This window comes from Daucus carota, chromosome 1 (genome assembly GCF_001625215.2).
Source record: "Daucus carota subsp. sativus chromosome 1, DH1 v3.0, whole genome shotgun sequence".
Lineage (NCBI taxonomy): Eukaryota > Viridiplantae > Streptophyta > Magnoliopsida > Apiales > Apiaceae > Daucus > Daucus carota.
The window spans coordinates 39,797,380-39,817,627 of NC_030381.2; the positions used below are offsets into that span (position 1 = coordinate 39,797,380).

A 20,248-nucleotide genomic window follows, 5' to 3' on the forward strand; every position below is an offset into this window, starting at 1 on the left:
GCGGGGCAAAAATGCATCAAGGATTGTGGTTTTAGAGTGGTGAAATGTGGCATCGCGTGTAACAAATATGGAGAATACAATATTTACTCTTGTGTTGTAGAATGTGGTCGCTCAAATATGATTTGTTTGGCCTCCTGCGTCAGATTACCGCCCCCGCCCCCGCCTCCCCTGATGTTTCTAAATTCGTGACCTTTAACAATCTCACCTCGCTCGTGTGCAGGAAACACTTTTGTCACTTTCAGATTTTGTCTTAGTAAATCAGGTTGCGGATTGAGTCAGGTTTCGGGTTGTATTTGATATTGTCACCCTACTTTGAAGGATGAGACAACTATATCTGTTGGAATTTTGATGGCCATAAATCAGAATCAAGTCCTCACACCCCTGCAGAAGTTTATTCGCTTCTTCTGTATTTAAATATCATATGTATTTGTTTATTATGGATAAGAGGGAGTATCAAATCTACATTACATATACAAATATAAAAATCACATTTTGCAACTGTTAACCTTCTACAAATATGTGAAACTCTAGGGAGTATATAATCTACAACATATACACAGAGATAAAATCCGGTTTTTTAACTGTAAATTAATATAGAAAAATAACATTTTTATAGCACAACTATAAACCATCCAAACAGGGAACGGGGGCGCAGTAGATCCAAAAATCAGTGTCCATCATCGTGTGATGATAATCTCTGTATGATTGCTTAAAGATGAAAAGACAAGAAGAAGAAGAAGAAGAAAGTGTATCCATTAAGACAAGAAGAAGAAGAAGAAAGTGTATCCATTAAAAATTGCCTGAGGACAAGCTTACTGAGAGTATAATATTATCTTCAAAATAATACCCTTAAACTAAAATTCAAGACATTTGGAAAAAATAAAATTTTCAAATAATGACCCAATGGTACTTTAAAATATTAGAACATCCAACAAATGCCTTACTTCTAAAATGCTATTATACATTTCTAAATTATTTTTATTAATAAAATATTCACATTTCTTTGTTTTAATATATTTCCCTCCTTTCGTTTTTTTCATTCTTCCTAATAGTAATTCAAATATATTATTATTTTAACAATAACGTCAAACTATAAGACATGTTAAAGTTCATACACTAAAATGGTGTCAATAATGTCCTATGGATTTGCGGTATGATATCTAATAGTCTGATATCATGAAATATGTTCAATTTTTTAAAATATTAAGTCAACGATTCTAATTAATTTAAACAATTAATAAAATTCCTATTATAATATAATTTTGCAACGTTGATATAATTTTGTATTAAATATTTATATTTAACTAGTGAAAAAAGCCGCGCTTCGCGGCGGCGTGATAAATATTGATATGAATAAGTATTATAATAACATAGAAATTATTTTGAGTCATCTTTCCGTTAAACATATCACAAATGAAAAATATTATAATTGGTATAAAAATTTGTTTAAGTGGCCATCCTGTCAAACACAATATTAATAATAAAATTAGTTTGAACCTCCTTCCCGTCAAAGACAATATTAATCCATAATTATTATTTTTATGATAAAATTAAATACTATAATTTAGATCAAAATTAGTTTGAACCGCTCTCTTATCAAACACAATATCAATAACAAAACATTATAATTTAGATATTAGTTTGAGTCGCCTTACTGCCAAACACATACTAATAAAAATTATTCTAATTATGATAAAATTAAAGATTATAATTGGACAAAAAGTATTTTGAACTGTGGTCCTGTTTTAACAAAAATATATACTATAACATAGATAAAAAATTATTTTAGCCACTTTCCTGTCAAACATAATACTAATAGAAAATTTATTATTATTTAGATAAAAATTAGTTTGGGCCGCCTCCCGTGCCCGTCAAACACAATACTAATCAACATTATAATAAAATCAATATATGATTCCTATTTTATATGTATTATTTTATATGTTAATTATTTTTATTTTTTGACTCCTATTTATTAGTTTAAAATTATTATTCTTTTATGGTTCTAATATTTTTGGTATTAATTTTTTAATGATTATTATCTTTACAATCTTTTATTTTCTATTCGAAATTTAAGAAAATTATAAGACTAAATCGGAAATAAAAATTGTACGTATTACCTTACAAATCTTAAATATAAATTGTATTTTATCTATGATTATTAGTTTAAATAAATATAATCATATTTCTTTTGGCATTCCTAGATAATAAAAAAATTGTATTACCTCTAGAATCCGAAAAAAAAAAAAGAATTATATTAACTTTTGGAATCCTTCAAGTTGATTTTTTAAATTATAACTATAATTGGATAAAAATTATTTTGAACTGTGGTACCGTTTTAAAAAACAAATATTATAACATAGATAAAAAAATTATATTAGCCACTTTCCCGTCAAACATAATACTAATAGAAAATTTATTATTATTTAAATAAAAATTGGTTTGGGCCGCCTCCCGTACCCGTCAAACGCAACACTAATAAAAAAATCATTTACATTATTATAAAATCAATATATATTTTCTATTTTATATATCCTATTTTTTTTGTTAATTATTTTTATTTTATGATTCCTATTTATTATCTAAAAATTATTACTCTTTTATGGTTCTAATTTTTTTGCTATTAGTGTTTTTTAATGATTATTATCTTTGCAGTCCTTTATTTCTATAGGAAATTTAAAAAAAAAATTATGAGACTAAATTGAAAATAAAAATTGTATGTATTACTCTACAAATCTTAAATATAAATAGTATTTTATATATGATTGTTAGTTTAAATAAATATAATCCAACTTAGGATTTCTAAATAAGAAAAAAATTGTATTATCTTTAGAATCCAAAAGGAAAAGAACTGTATTAATTTTTGGAATCTTTGAACCTAATTTTTTAAACATAATCTTATTTCTTTTAGGATTACTAAATAAGAAAAAAATTATGTCATCTTTAGAATTCAATAAAAAATATTAAATAAAAAAGAAAAAAATTGTATCATCTTTAAAATTCAATAAGAAAAGAATTGTATCTTCTTTAGAATCCTTAAACATGATTTTTTGAATTATAACTATATTTTCTATCCGAAATTTAAAAAAAATTAGAAGACTGAATCGAGTAATTGTAGAGACGCCCGCATCCTCCTTTATATATATATATTGATATTGATGATTTAAATAAAAATCAGAAAGCAAGTTGCCCACATCTCCTCATAGCCACCTTATCCCTGGGATATCAAAAATCCATACTTTTGAAATTTGAGGTATGAATTTTAATTTTAATTTTTATTCAACCATATATCATGAATGAGTTTGGAATACCCGAACCCATGCCTGATTTCATAACACTCTTAACCAAACGACCCTCATAAGACACTTGTTAGGAAATGCACACGGTAATGCTTCTTTTTGAAAATGTTGCAAACAACGGCTGATCCAACTTGACAGCAGACTTCTGCCTCTCACGGTCCCTGAAAAATATCAAGTCCTCTGGATAGGTCGATTTGAATACCATGTCATACCTGGATGAAAATCACCAACATAAGCTCTTACTATCACATTAAACTTACAGGATCAAACCATAGTAGCTAATCATAATTACATAACATACAGTACTAAAAAACTTCAGTACAAGTTGAAATACAAAGATATTTGTCCACTTAATTACTAACAATAACCAATCAACCCATGAGACGTAAATAGGGCAAGGCCACTAGTTTCTTCTCTTTCTGATTTGTTCTGGAGGTTACCTCAAGTGTTTACTGAAACATTTGTCACTTTAATCACAATTGCTTGCGGGTAAATTGTTTGGTAATAAGAATTATTCTTTGATACAACAAAATTAAGTAAGCTAATGTTGCATTAGGCTCACACGTCCTAGTGCTGCGAAACCCACAATTCAACTTCATAGATAACCCTGATACTGAGAAGAATGAACCTGATAACTTTTGATGGCAAAGATTGCCGGAAGAAAGCTAAAATGGTCTTGCAGCCTCTTCCATTAACTTCTTTACTCTCATCAATCTTTCCAATTCTTTGAGAACCTAATATTATTACAGGCATATAAATGCTCATGTTAATTAGCTTGTCAAATGTAATATATACACATTACAAAATAGATAAAACAACTATTTTCACCATACTCTAGTCCATACACACACAAAAAAGTATATGTATGTGTGGGTGTGGGTGTGTATACTAGTGATAAGTAGAAACCAATTGTTAGAGAGAAACTAGAAACTAGTCCTACAATCATTGTTTAAAACATAATTCAATACACAATTAATCACTATTTTATGCAGGAAAATCATTGATTTTCATTTTTCATAATTGAAAAATTCTTGATGGTCATTTATTGATGATTAATTCTAGTTGAATGAGGTCCATGATGACAGCAAGTGATCAAAGATATATGGTAGTGGTGAGTAGTCGTTAGTGACGGTAAGTAAGTTATGGTGACAACTGACAAGCAATAGTGGCTATTCATGGTGGTAGGTGACGGTGGCTAATCGTGGATGTTGTAGGTAATGGTGGCATGAGGTCCATAATTGCAATATGGGTGAGGATGATAATATACATTGTATATATGTATGTATATATTTATATTTGAGAGACATTTCATATACAAAATAGTGATTTATGATTACTAATGGGTGATTTCTGCAATTAAAAACAATGATCAAAATTGGTACTAGTTTCTAATTTTTAGGCTAATTTGGTTTCTAATGGAGTAAGACTCTCTCTCTCCCCCTCTCTCTCTCTATATATATATCACCTCCAAACCCATGTCTTCCACAGTCACTGCATCCAAGGAATCATATCCTAGCTGCTGAGTTAATTCTGCAGAGAACAAGAGTATGTTAAAATCAAAGGAGATGAGTAATATTTAGCAAAAAAAAAAATTCCAAAGGTGCCAAAGATGTGTAAAATTAAAGAGTATGTTAAAATCAAAGGAGATGTGTAAAATCAGAGGTGAAGTTAACCCCTCATTGGTTCAAACATGGAGCCATAAAATGCGATTGTTCTTCAAGGTTAAGAGGATCATCACAGGATTAATAAAAACAACCAATGTTGGGGGTCATCTGTGCAGAATACATACTTTATGGTTCATTTCAGTATAGTAAAGGCTCAAAATTCATAGTGTAATAACTGACACGCTTCAGATACTATGAGAGACTATAGCCTCAAACTTATAAGCATAGCATTGTGGTGAGATATACTCTGTAATGAAATTGTTGCATCTGCTGTGGCATATCCACCTTGCATCTGCTTGTACAGAGCAGTAAGCTGATCGAGCACCTGTTGTTATTAACATGGGACAATTATCAGTAAAACATAAAAGAGGCAGCGGAAATGTACTAGGTGAATATCACACTGAACATCTATCTTCACTAAAAATGAAAAATTCAGACTTTAGGGTGTGTTTGTAACTCCTAATTTGGAAAAAGGAATATTTGAATTAATCTTTCTCATTTTAAAGTTAAATTATTGTCTCAGCTAGATTTTCAGGAAGAGATATACAGGATACCTCAGGATACGATGCAGAAGGCAGTAACTCTACTTCAGGAAGATGAAGCCCATCCTCAACAGCTTCTTTGGCTATCATGTCCAATGGGATGTCTATCCATATTAGGATTCCATGCCTCAGAAGCGACCTAAAATTGGGTTTAAATAGTGGTGGGCAATATTTTGAGACTAGGTTTAGTTCATGAAACATGCAGAAACCATTATACATTCATACAGATTTGTTGGGCTGTCAAATGCACCGTTTCCAGCAGAAACAACCAGGCGCCCCATGGATGACAACTGCTTCAGTACTTCCGTCTAAAATTAAAAGCAAACAAAACTGAGGCAATCACATCTACATAAAAAGATCCAGAGGGACCAAAGCAAAACCGGTTTTTCTTGACTTGTTTAGATTTAAAGCTGTACCCTTTTTCAATTAAAACGGTATGTAATAAAGCAGAAAATAGAAATCTAACATATGTCTCCGACTCCATAGTGTAAAATATAATGTTATTCACCTCTGACTCACGATATCCCTTCTCATCCCTCTCCCTAAATGATCTTGCAGCAGCACTGCCACCTACAGCTTCCTCAATCAGCTTGTCGCTGCATGAAGGACCAAACTATATACTTGATCAAACTCACAATTTCGAAAACATTACACCAATGTACGGTATTCGGATAAATAGAAATTCATATAAAGTATACCTGTCGAAAAAGTAATAGCGTAATGTTTCAGCCATGAACTCTCCTAAGCTTGTCTTTATCTTGCTGTTTATCCCTGATGGTCGGGCCAATCATGGTAACCAAATTATACGAATTACAGTATAACGTTTATCAACCCAGTAAGATGAAACTGCCTATCCTCGAAAACAAAAAAAGGGAAGATAGAGCTGCTTACCAACAAGATATATGGAAGTTCCTCTAAGCTCAGGTGCTATATCCTCAGCCTTGTTCTGAATTAAAACAGAACAGTCGCTAATGATGACTTGTTTGAACAAAATTGAGCAATAAAAAAGGGCATCTTGGACAAAAATCTAACCTTGACCGGCGAATTTGGATCCATAGTTGAGCCTTGAATTGAGGAGAGGTTAGAAGTATAAAAGGGTTATGACTTATAAGCATATCCAATTTAAGTAAGAGAAAAAAAAGAAAAGCAAAAAGGTATTTATACCGGAGGCAGTGTCGTGGTGGAGTGAGTGAGTGATGGCAGTGGATTTTCTTAAAGAAAGACGACGGGGAGAGGAGGAAGAGGAGGGGTTGTTTGGAATGATATTAAAAGTGGGGAATTGAGGAATATTAAGGGATGCATGAAATGCGAAGCTACGACTATCTAAACAAGCTGCTGCTGTCGCCGGAATCATACCCATCATCGTCCTCAGAGACTGCGGCTGCTCAACTTATCCGACTGTGCTGTATCCCAACCTCCCCCGTGTCGCTACTTTTATTAATATGGGAAATTTTTTATTAAAAATATTATCAAAAAATAAATTTAGTCTAGTTTTATATGTAATTTTTTATTTTCTAAAATAATAAATAAATATGTTCTAATAATTGTTCAAAAATTAGTCAATTTGACTATTCAAAAAGCAAAAGGGTGTATATTGAGACAGGGGTATTTTAAAGGAAATTTAACGGAGGATATGCGTATCGTTTTTGAAATGTAAAAATAGGGGGTGTGATTTGAGTTTCCAAAAATATGGGTACAATATTGTTTTTGAACGAAAGTTAGGGAGTCCGAATTACAACTATCTCTTTTTTTTAGCAACGAATGTTTATCTTTATGTTTGACACTAAAATTCAAAAAAAATTCGTAGATTAAGAGTGAAAAATTAAAAAAAATGAGAATATATTTGATCTAGATTTTAAATTATAAATTATGAAACTGTAATATAATCTTTGAATTTGGATATAAAAATTGAATTATTTAGTTCTACAAATCTTATATAATGTAACAATAAAGAAGTCAAAATAGATAGAGCTCGTCTCAAGTTTCAATTTGGTTACTCATACTCTTAAAACGGACACCGGTAACATGATCAAAAAGTTGTCTAATCTTTTTTTTTGTTGATAGAAAAAAGTTGTTTAATCTTTAAGAACTCAAGAACACAAAAAAAATAAAATTATCAGTTGTATTTCATGTGCTTTTTAAAGGAAAATACAAAACAATACGGTCAACTAATGTATTTAACGTTTTGATGGACGAAATGGTAGTATCGTTAACGGATCATAAATTGAGTGGTACCACCTGTAAGTCAAAAACACGAAATGGTACCATTTAGAAAAGCCAATAACAAAATGGTACTATTCATAATTTCTCTAAATAATTTAATGTCAAATTTTATTTAAGGTGTTATTTATATCAAATAATAACTATTCCCCCCGTCCCCTTTTACATGTTCATTTTCAAAAAAAAACACACATATTAAAGAATAATTGAAATTTATAAATCTTTTTTTAATATTTCTAATTAATATTTTGAAAATGATGGAATATCTCTGATCAATATCTTGAAAACGTGAATTTGATTAAGTTTTTTTTTTTTTACAATGTAGGCTTATATGCCTTACAAATTAATATCTGTTCAAATACTTTTCGGATGAGTCAGAGTCGAATCCGAGTCTCCTAGAACAATAGAGGATAAACTCACTATTTGAGTCATCCAATCGTGCTCGAATTTGATTAAGTTTTAAACAAATCAAATTTTAAAAATAAAAATTATGAAGTTAGATTTCAAAAGTTATTATTAATTTTTTTTTTGAAAATATAAATGAACATATAAACATGAATATAATTTATTTTGAAAATAGACGTATAAAATATCAAAAAATTTGGTATAACATATCCCAGAGAGGCAAAGATAAGAAAGCAGTATAACAAAACCATTTTCTATCCATTTATCCATCAGGCCACACTAACCCACCCATGGCTTCCTCATCTCTCTCCAATTTCTTATCTCTCTTCATGCCCTCAAAACCCTCCCCATCTCCCCCTAAACTCCCTCCTTCCCACCTCTCTCTCTCCACAGACTCATCTGCTTTGAAACAAAAAGAGCCCCTGACCCCACTGATCTCCAACTCATGCCCCTCTAACGAATTGATGTCCGTGGTTTGCCCCTCTCTGCTTTACTCAAACACCCTTTTCTTCAGATCAGCTTATAATGTTCAGGTCATTGTGGATGATAATGAGCCTGAAGAGAAGCTTTTGGGTAGGTTCAGGAGGGAAGTCATGAGGGCTGGGATCATTCAGGAGTGTAAGAGGAGGAAGTATCATGAGAATAAACAGGATGAGAAGAAGCGAAAGACCCGAGAAGCTGCTAAGCGCAATCGACGAAGGTCTTTACCTTCTCTGCACCATTTCATTTCTCACATTGATATATGCATTTGTTAAACTTTGTTTTATTCCATTTTTGTGCATATGTTCATGTGTTTTGTCTATGGCTATTAGGAATGCCTTTCGGGTTTCAGTTGCTTCTGGTAATGTCTTCAGTTTATATTGTTCTGGGAATCCTAATATTCGATAGAAAATTGAATTTATAATTTCATATGCTTCATGGAATGAAATTTAAAAAAGGGGTTCATATTCATTCATATTCAGGGTATTCAAGTCATATTAATATTAGACTTTGTTTGGTTAAATTGAATGAAATGTGAAAATATTAGAAGTGGAGAGTTATAAGAGAATAATAAAAAGGAATAGTGATAATGCAGATGGTGCAAGGGGCGTTTGTTCATGGTTAATGAGCTCGATTAACGGGATTTGGAACCTCATATCTATATATTGGTGTTTGGATTAACAATTTTGTTGTGTGGAATGGGAACCCCATTCCCTCTTGGTGGGTAAATCATTCTTTCCATACCCCCGGGGTCCACCCATTCCTGTTTCTGATTCCCATTCTCACCCACCATCCAAACACCCCCTAAAAGTTTTTATATTGTGTATTGTAACTGATTAAGATAGGGAGAAAGTAATGAACATTCACTGAAAGAAAAACAGAACTTCCATGGGACAGTGTGGAGTGACCAGAATAGTGGATGTTATGCATACATCAAACTGAAATAAACAAAGTGTCATCCTGTTCGAACAAGTCACTAAAGAATATCTCATTTTGACAACACCCCCCGCCCCCCTCTCTCCATCCTCCATGATTTTTAAGTAGGGAATCTAGTGATTTTACCATCTTTTGTATTGCCCTTTTCTTCATTTGTATAAGCTTATAATACTTTCATATAATGATTTGGCTTTCTTATTTCTCTTGCACTGTTCAGTGCATTTTGGTTCCGGTTAAAAACTTAGGCTCAGAACCTAGGAAGCACGGATGCTAGATATTATTTAATGCATCCTCGTGTCAGAGACTCAGGCCCTTGTATCTCCGCATCCAGTACTTTGATACTTGTCCAGTCCCAATTTTATTATATCTATTATTACAAATTCTATGAGAAAATTTGAAAATAGAACACTATTTAGCAGTTAACAAACTGCTTCTACAAAAAACATAGTAAAGAGGCTATTTAGCAATTAAAAAGTATCGATGTTTAAATTATATGTCTAAGTCTAACACAAAAGTATTCACTTAAGCAATTATCTTTTATTTAGATTCACGTGTTGTAGATGATTTAGTTATGCAGATGATTTAGTTATGCATACGGTTCAATTGCAATACCTAACATCAGATATATGATCCTATATATGAAATATACAGGGACCTGAATCCCCATATTATCATGTGTTGGATTCGTGTATCCCACACTAGGGACTTGTAATTTAGCTTGTTAGTTCAAAACACTGGTAAATATTTTTTATCTTTGCCTCTTCTAACTATGTGAGCATTTAATAATTTGTATATGCTTTTGGTCGAAAACCTCACTGGTGAAAGAAGTATAGTACACTGAAAGTGTTTTTTTATATGATAAGGCGTACCCCATTTCGAGCTGGGCCTCCAGAGAGGGTGGATACTGCTAAGAGCAGCAAGAAGGAAGAAGATGAGGACAACTGGGAACTTCCTCAAGGGGGCCTTCCCGGTTGAATACATCCACAATAATTTACTCTATAAGATTGTTTAGTACCCTTGAACAGGCTTATGCCAAATGTAAGTGTTACCTGATGTCATGTTAATTAAGGATTGCCTCGGTGTCCTTTTTGAATTAGTAAATGAGGGAATGACTTTGCTTTCTTGCTTTATGATCAATGTATTTCGTTAAATTTGCCTCTACCAAGCACTGTATAATGGATGGGTAATTTTGTTATTTAACACACATTTTGATGTAGAAAAGAGGACTATATATCTTTTATAGATAGAAATGAATTTTGAAAAGCATTACAGATACCTTGTTAACTTTGTTTTGATGAAGTAAATAGTGTAGACGTTGGAGGAACTATTTGAGAACCCTGAAAAAATGTCTGCAAAGTAGACCTGAAATCTGATCGATAAGCGTGTAACTCAAATTTTATTTTCTGATAGATCTAATTTTAGGTAAGAAAATAATTAATAACATATGATATAAAATAATTTATTAACATATGAAATGGAAAAGATTATTGATTTTATAGGGAAAGAATAGTAGAACTTATTTTTAATTTCCTTTTCAATGCCCTAATTTTTAAGAATAATTGTTGGAACCACTTTTGTGTTGAAGAATAAACATCAAAATGATTAGCAGGAAGAAAGAATGCGAGAGATTGGTCTCCGATTCACTTCCGAGTGAGTAATTGAGAATTGTAAGTCATCTGTGTGTATCGTGATTACGTGATATGAATTGATAAAACAAATTCCCATCTATCTTAAAGAAATTTGGTCCTCTTTGATGGTGACCTGGTGGGATAGGATTTGACATACCGTTTCGCTAAACCAACTTAATGACTGTTGGAATGTCAAAGACTAAAATACGCGGGCCAAGATCATTTTGATCACCGCGAAAGATTAGGCTTCCACCAGGGCTCGTTATAAAATTGAAAAAACTCTTGAATAGCGAATGATTAACATATTCTCTTATATAGATCAGAACACGTATAGATTGAGACTTCTCCCAATTCGCCGTCTTTAATTCAAATTGTAGACCGTGCAACACCCATATTCTCCATGTTAATATAATATTTTTCATCCAGGATCGCTATTTTACTGATGGAATTGTTCTTGCGGAACACGTTTGACACAAGCTATCCAGGATCTTAACCGCACACCACCCCCAGCACCTCAGGATGATTTCAGTTATCCAAAATCCTCAACCGCAGTTCAAGTAAAAGTATCCCACACCACGTAGTTATATACATACGGCATCGGCAATAACATGATCAACTTTTTAACAATAGGCTCTCTTATCTTTTGAAGGGTCTTGCAACATCCACACACTCTAACATACTCCCTCCATCCCAAATTAGATCACCCCGTTGACTTTGGGCACACAGTTTAAGGTCCATTGACCGCATAGCTACATGAGTTATTTTTAAAATTTTATTTTTGCAAATAAATATTTAAATATGAAATTTTTATTTACAAAAGTAAAAACAAAAAAATAAATTTCGGAAGTAGACGGTCAATGCACCTAAAGTTACGTGCCCAAAGTCAACGGGGTCATCTAATTTGGGATGGAGGTAGTATGTATGATATTGTAGATTCCGTGGTGTGCCCATATCCACATGGATTTGTTTATGGGTTTTCCCCAAAACCCTAATACTATAATCAATAAAATTGTTTGACTACTTGTATTGAATACAATTTATTTTAACTTTACGACGTGGGACTTGGTTCATCCACTCTACACAAACTTAAATTGCAGCTGGCCATGCGTTTTTTCTCGTGCTGCCTGCAGTCCCTGGTACCTGAAATTCTATAAACAATGCTGCAAATTGCTGCATTTTAATCATAGGAGACATGTGTGCTTCATCCTCTTATTAGTAGTCCAGGTATTCATGCACATGTGTATATAAGCTTGGTTCTGCATTTTTTGTATATCATTCCGTAAATTTTCATAAATGTAGACCCGTACATACTGTATACATTGTTCTAACGTAAAGATTGATTTCGCCTAAATGTATGTGATGTATTAGATTTGTAGTAATGAGAAATCTTTCTCCTGTTCCATGATCTAATTTTCATTTCATCCGGGAAAAGCCATCTTTTTCTCAATAATGTCTGTCATTTGATCCAATAGAGTTCCATTAGATGACAAATACTGATAAATCTCGGATAGAGTATTAATACGGAAAGATCCATTAGATAATGAACTAGTACTGAGTCGATAATGTAGAGTTTGGAATTTGGATAAGATGACTTATGAGTAAGCTGAAGGGTCGTTTTATTTTGCACCATTAGATCTGTTTCCATATTTCCACTTGGTCGAGTGTGGAGTGCTGCAGCCTATCTGTCTATCACGAAATCAAACCACTCTATTAAATTCTACTAGCATTTATCAGGTAATATGATCAGAACTGTATAAACTCAAAACTAGAATTTATACTTGGAGCGGGTTAAATGGCATTTTGATAACTTAACTCACATGTAACTTGCAAATAGGTCATTATACTGAAAAACCTTGCAGTCAAACAAGCAATCTAATTAAAATTTTCAAAAAGGCTACTCGCCGTTAAAAACCTTGAAATTTGGATGGAAAAATGACTGTACATGCTGACATGGCTGGTGCAGTTTTAAATATTTTGTTCGCTGTAATGAAACCCAAACATATGACTAATTAAATAAAATAAATTAAAATCATGAATCCTCTTCGTATATTTTATATATAAGTTTAATAGTCAACTGATTAAATAATAATGGTTTAAAATTTTATATTTAATATTAATTAATTATTATAAATAATTTAATAATTTTAATATTTTATAATAATATATTTTTAATAAATATAAATGAATATGAATATTTTATGATACAATATATCATCATGATACAAGAAATAATATCATTTTTTCCTATAAATAAAAAAAATATAAACATGAAAAATATAAATTTGTAATTAGTTAAGAAAAATCAAAAAAGTAAAATCATCAAAAATAATATATTAATATTAAAAAATTGATATATAAATGATAATATATATATATATATATATATTATTTCTATTACTCATTTATAATATATAAAAATTATTATAAATATTAAATTTGTGAGAGAAATGTACATGTATGCTCCTTGACTCCACTAATGCAAGGTGTTCTTGAATTGTCATTACTGTTCACTAGGAAAGCCTAGGAAAGCAGTAGCCCTGGATTCTCCTCTGGGCTGAGGGCCATCACGGCATCACCCCATTCCTTTTCTCCTGGTCACAACCCCCTTCACCACCCCTCCCTCGTACACACCCATCTCCATTTTCCCTCTTCACCATCACAAACTCTGTCTCGATCTCTCAACTTCCCATCCATTTTCACATCCTTCCTCACCCCTCTCCGTCCACTTCCATTCTAGTCTATGCAGATGTTAAAACATAAATGTTTTGCTTTTTTGTTTTTTTTTTTAATTTTTTTTGTTTTTGTTTTGGGTTTTGTGAGGTGTGATTTAGGTTTTGTTTTAAATATTGTTGGCCCAGGTGTAGTCCATGTGGCAATAGTTAACGAAAATCGTTTAAAGTCAACTAGATTTAACGTCAGTGAAAGTTGAGTCTGAGTTTAGTCATTCCATTGTAAGTTTACTTGCGTTTAATCACCTTTTTGCAAGTTTTTTCAGTTTGATAATCTACTTGCAAGTTGGGCTTCAGTTCGATGATCAAATAGCCATTTAACCCTACTTGGAGCAGGGACTTGATTTTGTTACTAGTATTATAACTCCGGGACAAGCAATATTGGTCCCTTTACGGACCCTGCCGTCCATACTGGTATTGAATTTTTAATCTTATCGATCTGCAACCTCAGTTTGAGCTTATCACCAACTAGAGCTGTCATTCAAGTCCTCGCCTCACTCGAACTCATTTAACTAGCTCGTTCGGCTCGTTAAACGAGCCGAATTCGAGCAAAGATTGTGGTTTGTTTAATTAAACGAGCCGGCTCGACTCAACTCGTGATTTAAATGAGCTGAACTCTGGTAGACTTTTAGATTTAATTAAGTGTAATATTATACGAGCTGGCTCGCTCGACTCGTTAAAACCGGCTCGTTTAGCTAAACGAGCCTGCTCGGCTCGACTTGTGAAATAGTTGAGTTTGGGTAGATATTTAGACTCAATTAGCTAAACGAGCCAGTTCGGCTCGTCTCGTTGAACTTAATTGACTCGAATTAGGCTCAATTTGAAACTCGGCTTGCTCGACTCGAATTACATACACCAACATAAAAGGTGTCAAATAGTAAAGGGTTATTAAAGGATTTTAAGACGTGTTCAACCAAACCTTTAAGGTGATCTATCTCCCTTTACACAAGGCAAGCCAAGACAGTGTTAGTGATGTTGTCATTAAACCCTCGTGAAACACTGCTTCGATTACCCACATACACGTACTTTGTTAAACAAAAACACCATGCATAACATAAATACATTCACATCTATTCTTCATTATAAAAACATCAATCATAAATACATCTATTGCTCACGTCTAGTTGCAGAACTATGGATGAAGAGCAAACTGGGGCATCAAACAATTACATGGAAGAAGAAGCAGCAGATACAGAACAGGGAGATTCCGAAAACAACTCACTGCACACCCCGCTGCTTAAGAGAAACGGAAACCTCACTCTTTCTTCCACTCCACTTGCCACGGTGGGAGCCAAGGTTTCTCATATTGAAAGCCTGGATTATGAGTGATTACTCTACTCTCTGCTCTCATTCTTAATTCCCATCTAATATTTCTAATTTCTCACTCTTCTCCACTCTTTTGTACATGTACATTGATGCAGAATAAATGAGAATGATCTCTTCAAGCAAGACTGGAGAAGCAGATCCAAAGCGCAAGTTCTGCAGTATATTTTTCTCAAGTGGACACTGGCTTTCCTGGTTGGCCTTTTAACCGGCGTTATTGCGGCTCTCATCAATCTTGCCATTGAGAATATTGCAGGCTACAAGCTTCTTGCTGTGGCTAACTACATTGACAAACAAAAGTGAGCATCTTTCCCCGTTAAATTTCCGTTATTTTTTTAACAAGTTTTAAAAATTCAAAAGAAAGAGTAATATCAGATCATTTTTGGGTCGATTTTGTGGCACGAATGTTATATTGTAGTAACATCAAATTGATGATCAGCTAGCTCATATGTCAATGCAGTTATGTGGAGGGATTCGTTTATTTCACAACAGTCAATCTTCTATTGACACTACTGGCCTCTGCTCTTTGCGTATTTTTTGCGCCTACAGCAGCTGGCCCTGGTATTCCTGAGATCAAAGCGTATCTTAATGGCGTCGACACACCACACATGTTTGGCACTACAACACTTATGGTGAAGGTGTGTGAATATCAACTAGAATCTTTCGTATCAAAAAAATAAAAAGTAATCAGAAAAAAGTGTATATGCCAGACAAATAGATAGCTATGCAAATAACTTTAGAAGCTTTCATCCTTGCAGATAGTTGGAAGCATTGCAGCTGTCTCTGCAGGCTTAGATTTAGGCAAAGAAGGGCCATTGGTCCATATTGGGAGCTGTATCGCTTCGTTGTTAGGCCAGGGTGGACCAGACAATCATCGTATCAAATGGCGCTGGCTCCGTTACTTCAACAACGATCGTGATCGACGAGATCTCATTACATGTGGTTCCTCTTCTGGAGTATGTGCTGCTTTTCGTTCGCCAGTAGGTGGGGTCCTTTTTGCGCTTGAAGAGGTGGCAACATGGTGGAGAAGTGCTCTACTTTGGAGGACCTTCTTCAGTACAGCAGTTGTGGTGGTGGTGTTAAGGCTTTCCATGGAATATTGTAAAAATGGAAACTGTGGCCTTTTTGGGCAGGGAGGACTAATTCTGTTTGATGTTAGTGATGTCAGTGTGCGGTATCATGTCGTGGACATCATCCCAGTGGCAGTGATTGGAGTTATCGGAGGAGTTCTAGGAAGCCTTTACAATCACCTTCTCCACAAAATTCTCAGGATCTACAATCTCATCAATGAGTAAGCACTCTCAACATGTATTATAGTATATGCACCTGTAATTAGTTGGTGATAAACAGAGGACAAGGTTGGCTCTGTATGATGACACTAAGAATAGTTAAGTGTTCTAACCTAAGATGTTGTCGATATACTTGAGTCTTAGATCTGAAAAGACATTCATTTGTGTATGCAGGAAGGGAAAATTACACAAGCTCCTACTCAGTCTTACAGTATCTTTGTTCACTTCAGCATGCCTATATGGACTGCCTTTCCTTGCCAGTTGCACACCTTGTGATCCCTCACTTCAGGAAGCTTGCCCAACCACAGGACGGGTAGGGAACTTCAAGCAGTTCAACTGCCCAAGTGGTCACTACAATGACCTAGCCACCCTACTGCATACGACCAATGATGATGCTGTACGAAACATTTTTTCCACAAACACTGCTACAGAATTCCAATATTTCTCACTTATCATCTTTTTTGCTTTATACTGCATCTTGGGACTCTTTACCTTTGGCATTGCTGTCCCGTCAGGTCTTTTCCTCCCAATTATCCTTATGGGATCAGCATATGGCAGAATGCTTGGTACAATATTGGGAGATTACACAAAAATTGACCAGGGACTGTATGCTGTTCTAGGAGCAGCCTCCCTCATGGCTGGATCAATGAGAATGACAGTTTCCCTTTGTGTCATATTTCTTGAACTGACCAATAACCTTCTCCTGCTACCAATAACGATGCTTGTCCTCCTAATTGCCAAAACCGTTGGAGATTGCTTTAATCCCAGCATTTATGAGATTATACTAGATTTAAAAGGACTACCTTTCTTGGATGCTCATCCTGAACCGTGGATGAGAAATATCACAGTTGGCGAACTAGCTGATGTCAAGCCACCAGTTGTAACCCTACGTGGGATTGAGAAAGTGGGACGCATTGTAGAGGTCCTGCGCAACACCACCCACAATGGATTCCCTGTTGTAGATGACAGGGAGGTGCCACTTGGCCATCTGCCTACTGGGGAAAGGGAACTGCATGGCCTTATTTTAAGAGCTCACCTCCTTTTAGTTTTAAACAAGAAATGGTTCCTGCAAGTGAGAAGGAGAACAAAGGAATGGGAAGTTAGAGAGAAATTTACGTCAGTTGATCTGGCTGAAAGGCTAGTCAAGATTGAGGAGGTGGCTGTGACAAAGGACGACATGGAGATGTATGTTGATCTGCATCCTCTCACAAATACAACAGCTTACACGGTCGTGGAGACCATGTCAGTTGCCAAGGCTCTGGTGCTCTTTAGGGAGGTAGGCCTCCGACATATGCTCGTCCTGCCCAAGTTTCAAGGCTCTGGGGTACGTTCAATTGATTAAGAATTTCATGCATATACAATATTACACAAAATGTAGATCCTTTACTTACTTGGATACTTGATGATCTTAAAAGATACATAAATCTATTCTGGTGCTGCTGTTCTTTTAACAGGTGTCACCGGTGGTTGGGATATTGACCAGGCAAGATCTGAGGGCTCACAACATTCTGAGTGTTTTTCCTCATCTTGAAAAAGCCAAGGCAATGAAAGAAGGAAATTGATATCAACAGAGCAACTTTCTGAAGATCACATTCATTCATATATGTTATTCTTTTACAACTGTTTCATCGGGTCTGAGAAGATGCAAATTACCACACACACGTTATTTCTTTCAATAAAGATGTTGGATTGTTTACAGATATGTCTCAGGTTGAAGTTTCCCCAAACATATACTACTACCTAGAAGATATTTTGTTTTACAACGAAATCAAGTACATCACTACTTAAAAGAAATTTTGATAAATGCAACATTATTACAAGGGATAACTCAAGTATCCAATACTAGAATTTATAGAACTCACAGCTATGCAGACAGGTCTCGGCGTCTCGCCTCTGGCAAAATAATGTAGCCTTTTCACTAGTTAAAACATGGTGAAAACCATAGCGGACACAACCAAAATAGCCATGAAAATGGACGAAGAATAAGGGTGGACAGCCTTGGACTGAGATGCTGGTGTTGAAGAAGAAGAAGAAGATGAGGGAGTAGAAGAAGACGAAGGAGCTGAAGATGCAGAGACGGTTTTAATCTTGACCTTCATTCCTTGATCGCAATGTCCCATTGTGCCACAGGCAAAGTATCGTGTTCCCGGCTTATCTAACTTCACTACACTCTTCCCACCCTTCATGGAATCAATTGCACTTCCAATGCCACAGCTCTTGTACGCACTTTCATCCCCCAGTTCTACTACACTGTGCATTGTGGAATACTTGAAAACTGTCGAAAACAAATATTATTAGAATCATTTAAACAAAGTTTGTTTATTAATCTTAATAATTTGTTGCAAAAACATGAGAAAAGGTCACCGATGTCATAAAACCCACAAGTAATGTCCCAGATAACAAAGTTAGGAAAATGGATCTCAAATATCACTTATTAAAGCTATTTAATCTAGCATTAAGGTTTTTGGAAGAAGACGCTAGATCGTGTTTCTTTTTGATGTGAAAAATCCGACAAAACGTAAAACCATCTTGCAGTTTGGGAGTAAAACACTAAATGAAGTAGCATTTAGGGTTTTAAAACGCTAAATCATGTAGTAATAAGAAAGAAAAGAGATATAAACGTCAGACGATCTAGCCTTTTGGATTGCAAAATGATAACTGACGGCCATCTTCTCCGACACCGATACTATTTTCTTAAATTTGTGACAACCAGGGCCAACACCCCAAAAACATTCGGCATGCATTTTAAATGGTTTTTACTTTTTATAGTAAATCGAGTAGTCTAACATACCAAGTTTGTCGCCAACCTTGAAGGTCTCACCAGACGCCCATGAACTAAAGTCTGTAGATTCGTCCCAACCAGAGCTTCCTCCAACCGTGTGATCCGTTGCCGATACAGCCTCCTTATTCATCAATACAGCAAGAACAAATATTAAAAACACTTTACTCATGCCTTCCATTTTCTGAGAGTTTTTAATATAAGTTAATCTCTTGAGCTAAGTTCAGTGAATGAGATACCTCAGTACTACCAGTTTATTTATAGCCCACTCTCCGCAAATTATGTGAATTTTCAGATATAGAATGCAAAGATTTCTTGTGTTGAATTTGGCGTAAAGCAAAATTTTCTTGGTAAGTTTAAAAGTAGAGGAAGCTTGGAGTTTAAACTAAGCTATCAATCACATAATTTCAGTGACCTGTTCATGCAACTCATTTCTGATTCTAGATTGTAGATTGCCTGAATATACTGTGCTTCCAGGTTGAGTAAACATTTCGACTGTCTACATCAGAGTTTTTTTTTTTTTTTTTTTTTTTTTTCTAATTTTAGTGGAGCTCGAAAACTATCACTTTCGAAATTTGTGTTCGAATTTGGTTTGCATCGATTTAAAGTTCTCAAGAGTTTTTTTAGCTTATCTAAATATAAATGAATCTCCATATTTTTCGAATTTACTCACTCGGATTCATGAGGTTTGATCACATATTTAAAATTGATATTTTTTAAATTTTCTTTTCATGAATAAAAATATTTATGTAATATTTTTATTTAAGAATTTTTTTTATAAAATATTAATATATGGTCAAATAACTAAAATTAAGTGTCGAAAGTCAAACGAATTGTATAATGGACCAAAAGAAATATTAATAAATCATCTAGTTTATTAAATTTTGAGTTCATTTCTATGACTTGGCTATTGTTTATTGTTTCAATTGAAACGGAAGATATATTTTTCTAACT

The 20,248-nt window shown here is 34.1% G+C and overlaps 4 protein-coding genes across 6 annotated transcripts; 2 read left to right on the top strand and 2 right to left on the bottom strand.

Moving 5' to 3' along the window:
- Positions 1-3,132: 3,132 nt before the first annotated feature.
- LOC108205161 (probable inactive shikimate kinase like 1, chloroplastic) lies at positions 3,133-6,938 on the bottom strand. 2 transcript variants are annotated; one of them, XM_017374979.2, is made up of 11 exons: positions 6,670-6,935; positions 6,538-6,569; positions 6,397-6,451; positions 6,204-6,276; positions 6,014-6,101; positions 5,731-5,813; positions 5,518-5,644; positions 5,210-5,288; positions 4,765-4,829; positions 3,928-4,033; positions 3,133-3,511 (listed from the first exon to the last, which is right to left on the bottom strand). In XM_017374979.2, the coding sequence occupies exons 1-10, from the start codon at positions 6,866-6,868 to the stop codon at positions 3,965-3,967; spliced, it is 870 nt and encodes a 289-aa protein (XP_017230468.1). In that variant the 5' UTR covers positions 6,869-6,935; the 3' UTR covers positions 3,133-3,511; positions 3,928-3,964. The 2 variants fall into 2 exon arrangements, with proteins under 2 accessions (XP_017230468.1, XP_063939794.1); XM_064083724.1 differs by having other exon boundaries at positions 3,444-3,511; positions 3,955-4,033; positions 6,670-6,938.
- A 1,407-nt stretch (positions 6,939-8,345) lies between these two features.
- Positions 8,346-10,676, top strand: LOC108221248 (small ribosomal subunit protein bS21c). Its single transcript, XM_017395167.2, has 2 exons — positions 8,346-8,830; positions 10,410-10,676. The coding sequence occupies exons 1-2, from the start codon at positions 8,421-8,423 to the stop codon at positions 10,519-10,521; spliced, it is 522 nt and encodes a 173-aa protein (XP_017250656.1). The 5' UTR covers positions 8,346-8,420; the 3' UTR covers positions 10,522-10,676.
- A 4,126-nt stretch (positions 10,677-14,802) lies between these two features.
- Positions 14,803-18,213, top strand: LOC108205377 (chloride channel protein CLC-b). 2 transcript variants are annotated; one of them, XM_017375318.2, is made up of 6 exons: positions 14,803-15,228; positions 15,325-15,525; positions 15,687-15,864; positions 15,985-16,517; positions 16,690-17,839; positions 17,970-18,213. In XM_017375318.2, exons 1-6 carry the CDS (start codon positions 15,038-15,040, stop codon positions 18,075-18,077), a joined length of 2,361 nt encoding a protein of 786 aa, XP_017230807.1. In that variant the 5' UTR covers positions 14,803-15,037; the 3' UTR covers positions 18,078-18,213. The 2 variants fall into 2 exon arrangements, with proteins under 2 accessions (XP_017230807.1, XP_063939807.1); XM_064083737.1 differs by having other exon boundaries at positions 15,041-15,199.
- Positions 16,730-19,533, bottom strand: LOC108205378 (mavicyanin). The gene is made up of 2 exons (XM_017375319.2): positions 19,307-19,533; positions 16,730-18,790 (listed from the first exon to the last, which is right to left on the bottom strand). Exons 1-2 carry the CDS (start codon positions 19,473-19,475, stop codon positions 18,438-18,440), a joined length of 522 nt encoding a protein of 173 aa, XP_017230808.1. The 5' UTR covers positions 19,476-19,533; the 3' UTR covers positions 16,730-18,437.
- Between the last annotated feature and the right edge of the window lie 715 nt (positions 19,534-20,248).

Bases quoted from the DNA above. Each gene is read 5' to 3' on its own strand.
- LOC108205378 (XM_017375319.2), bottom strand. From the start codon at position 19,475: ATGGAAGGCATGAGTAAAGTGTTTTTAATATTTGTTCTTGCTGTATTG. The intron at 18,791-19,306 runs GTATGTTAGACT...TGTTTTCGACAG, and splicing joins CAAGGTTGGCGACAAACTTG to TTTTCAAGTATTCCACAATG.
- LOC108205161 (XM_017374979.2), bottom strand. From the start codon at position 6,868: ATGATGGGTATGATTCCGGCGACAGCAGCAGCTTGTTTAGATAGTCGT. The intron at 6,102-6,203 runs GTATACTTTATA...TCCTTCATGCAG, and splicing joins CGCTATTACTTTTTCGACAG to CGACAAGCTGATTGAGGAAG. The intron at 5,814-6,013 runs GTGAATAACATT...TTTTAATTTTAG, and splicing joins AGGGATATCGTGAGTCAGAG to ACGGAAGTACTGAAGCAGTT.
- LOC108205377 (XM_017375318.2), top strand. From the start codon at position 15,038: ATGGATGAAGAGCAAACTGGGGCATCAAACAATTACATGGAAGAAGAA. The intron at 15,526-15,686 runs GTGAGCATCTTT...ATGTCAATGCAG, and splicing joins AACTACATTGACAAACAAAA to TTATGTGGAGGGATTCGTTT. The intron at 17,840-17,969 runs GTACGTTCAATT...TTCTTTTAACAG, and splicing joins CCAAGTTTCAAGGCTCTGGG to GTGTCACCGGTGGTTGGGAT.
- LOC108221248 (XM_017395167.2), top strand. From the start codon at position 8,421: ATGGCTTCCTCATCTCTCTCCAATTTCTTATCTCTCTTCATGCCCTCA. The intron at 8,831-10,409 runs GTCTTTACCTTC...TTATATGATAAG, and splicing joins GCTAAGCGCAATCGACGAAG to GCGTACCCCATTTCGAGCTG.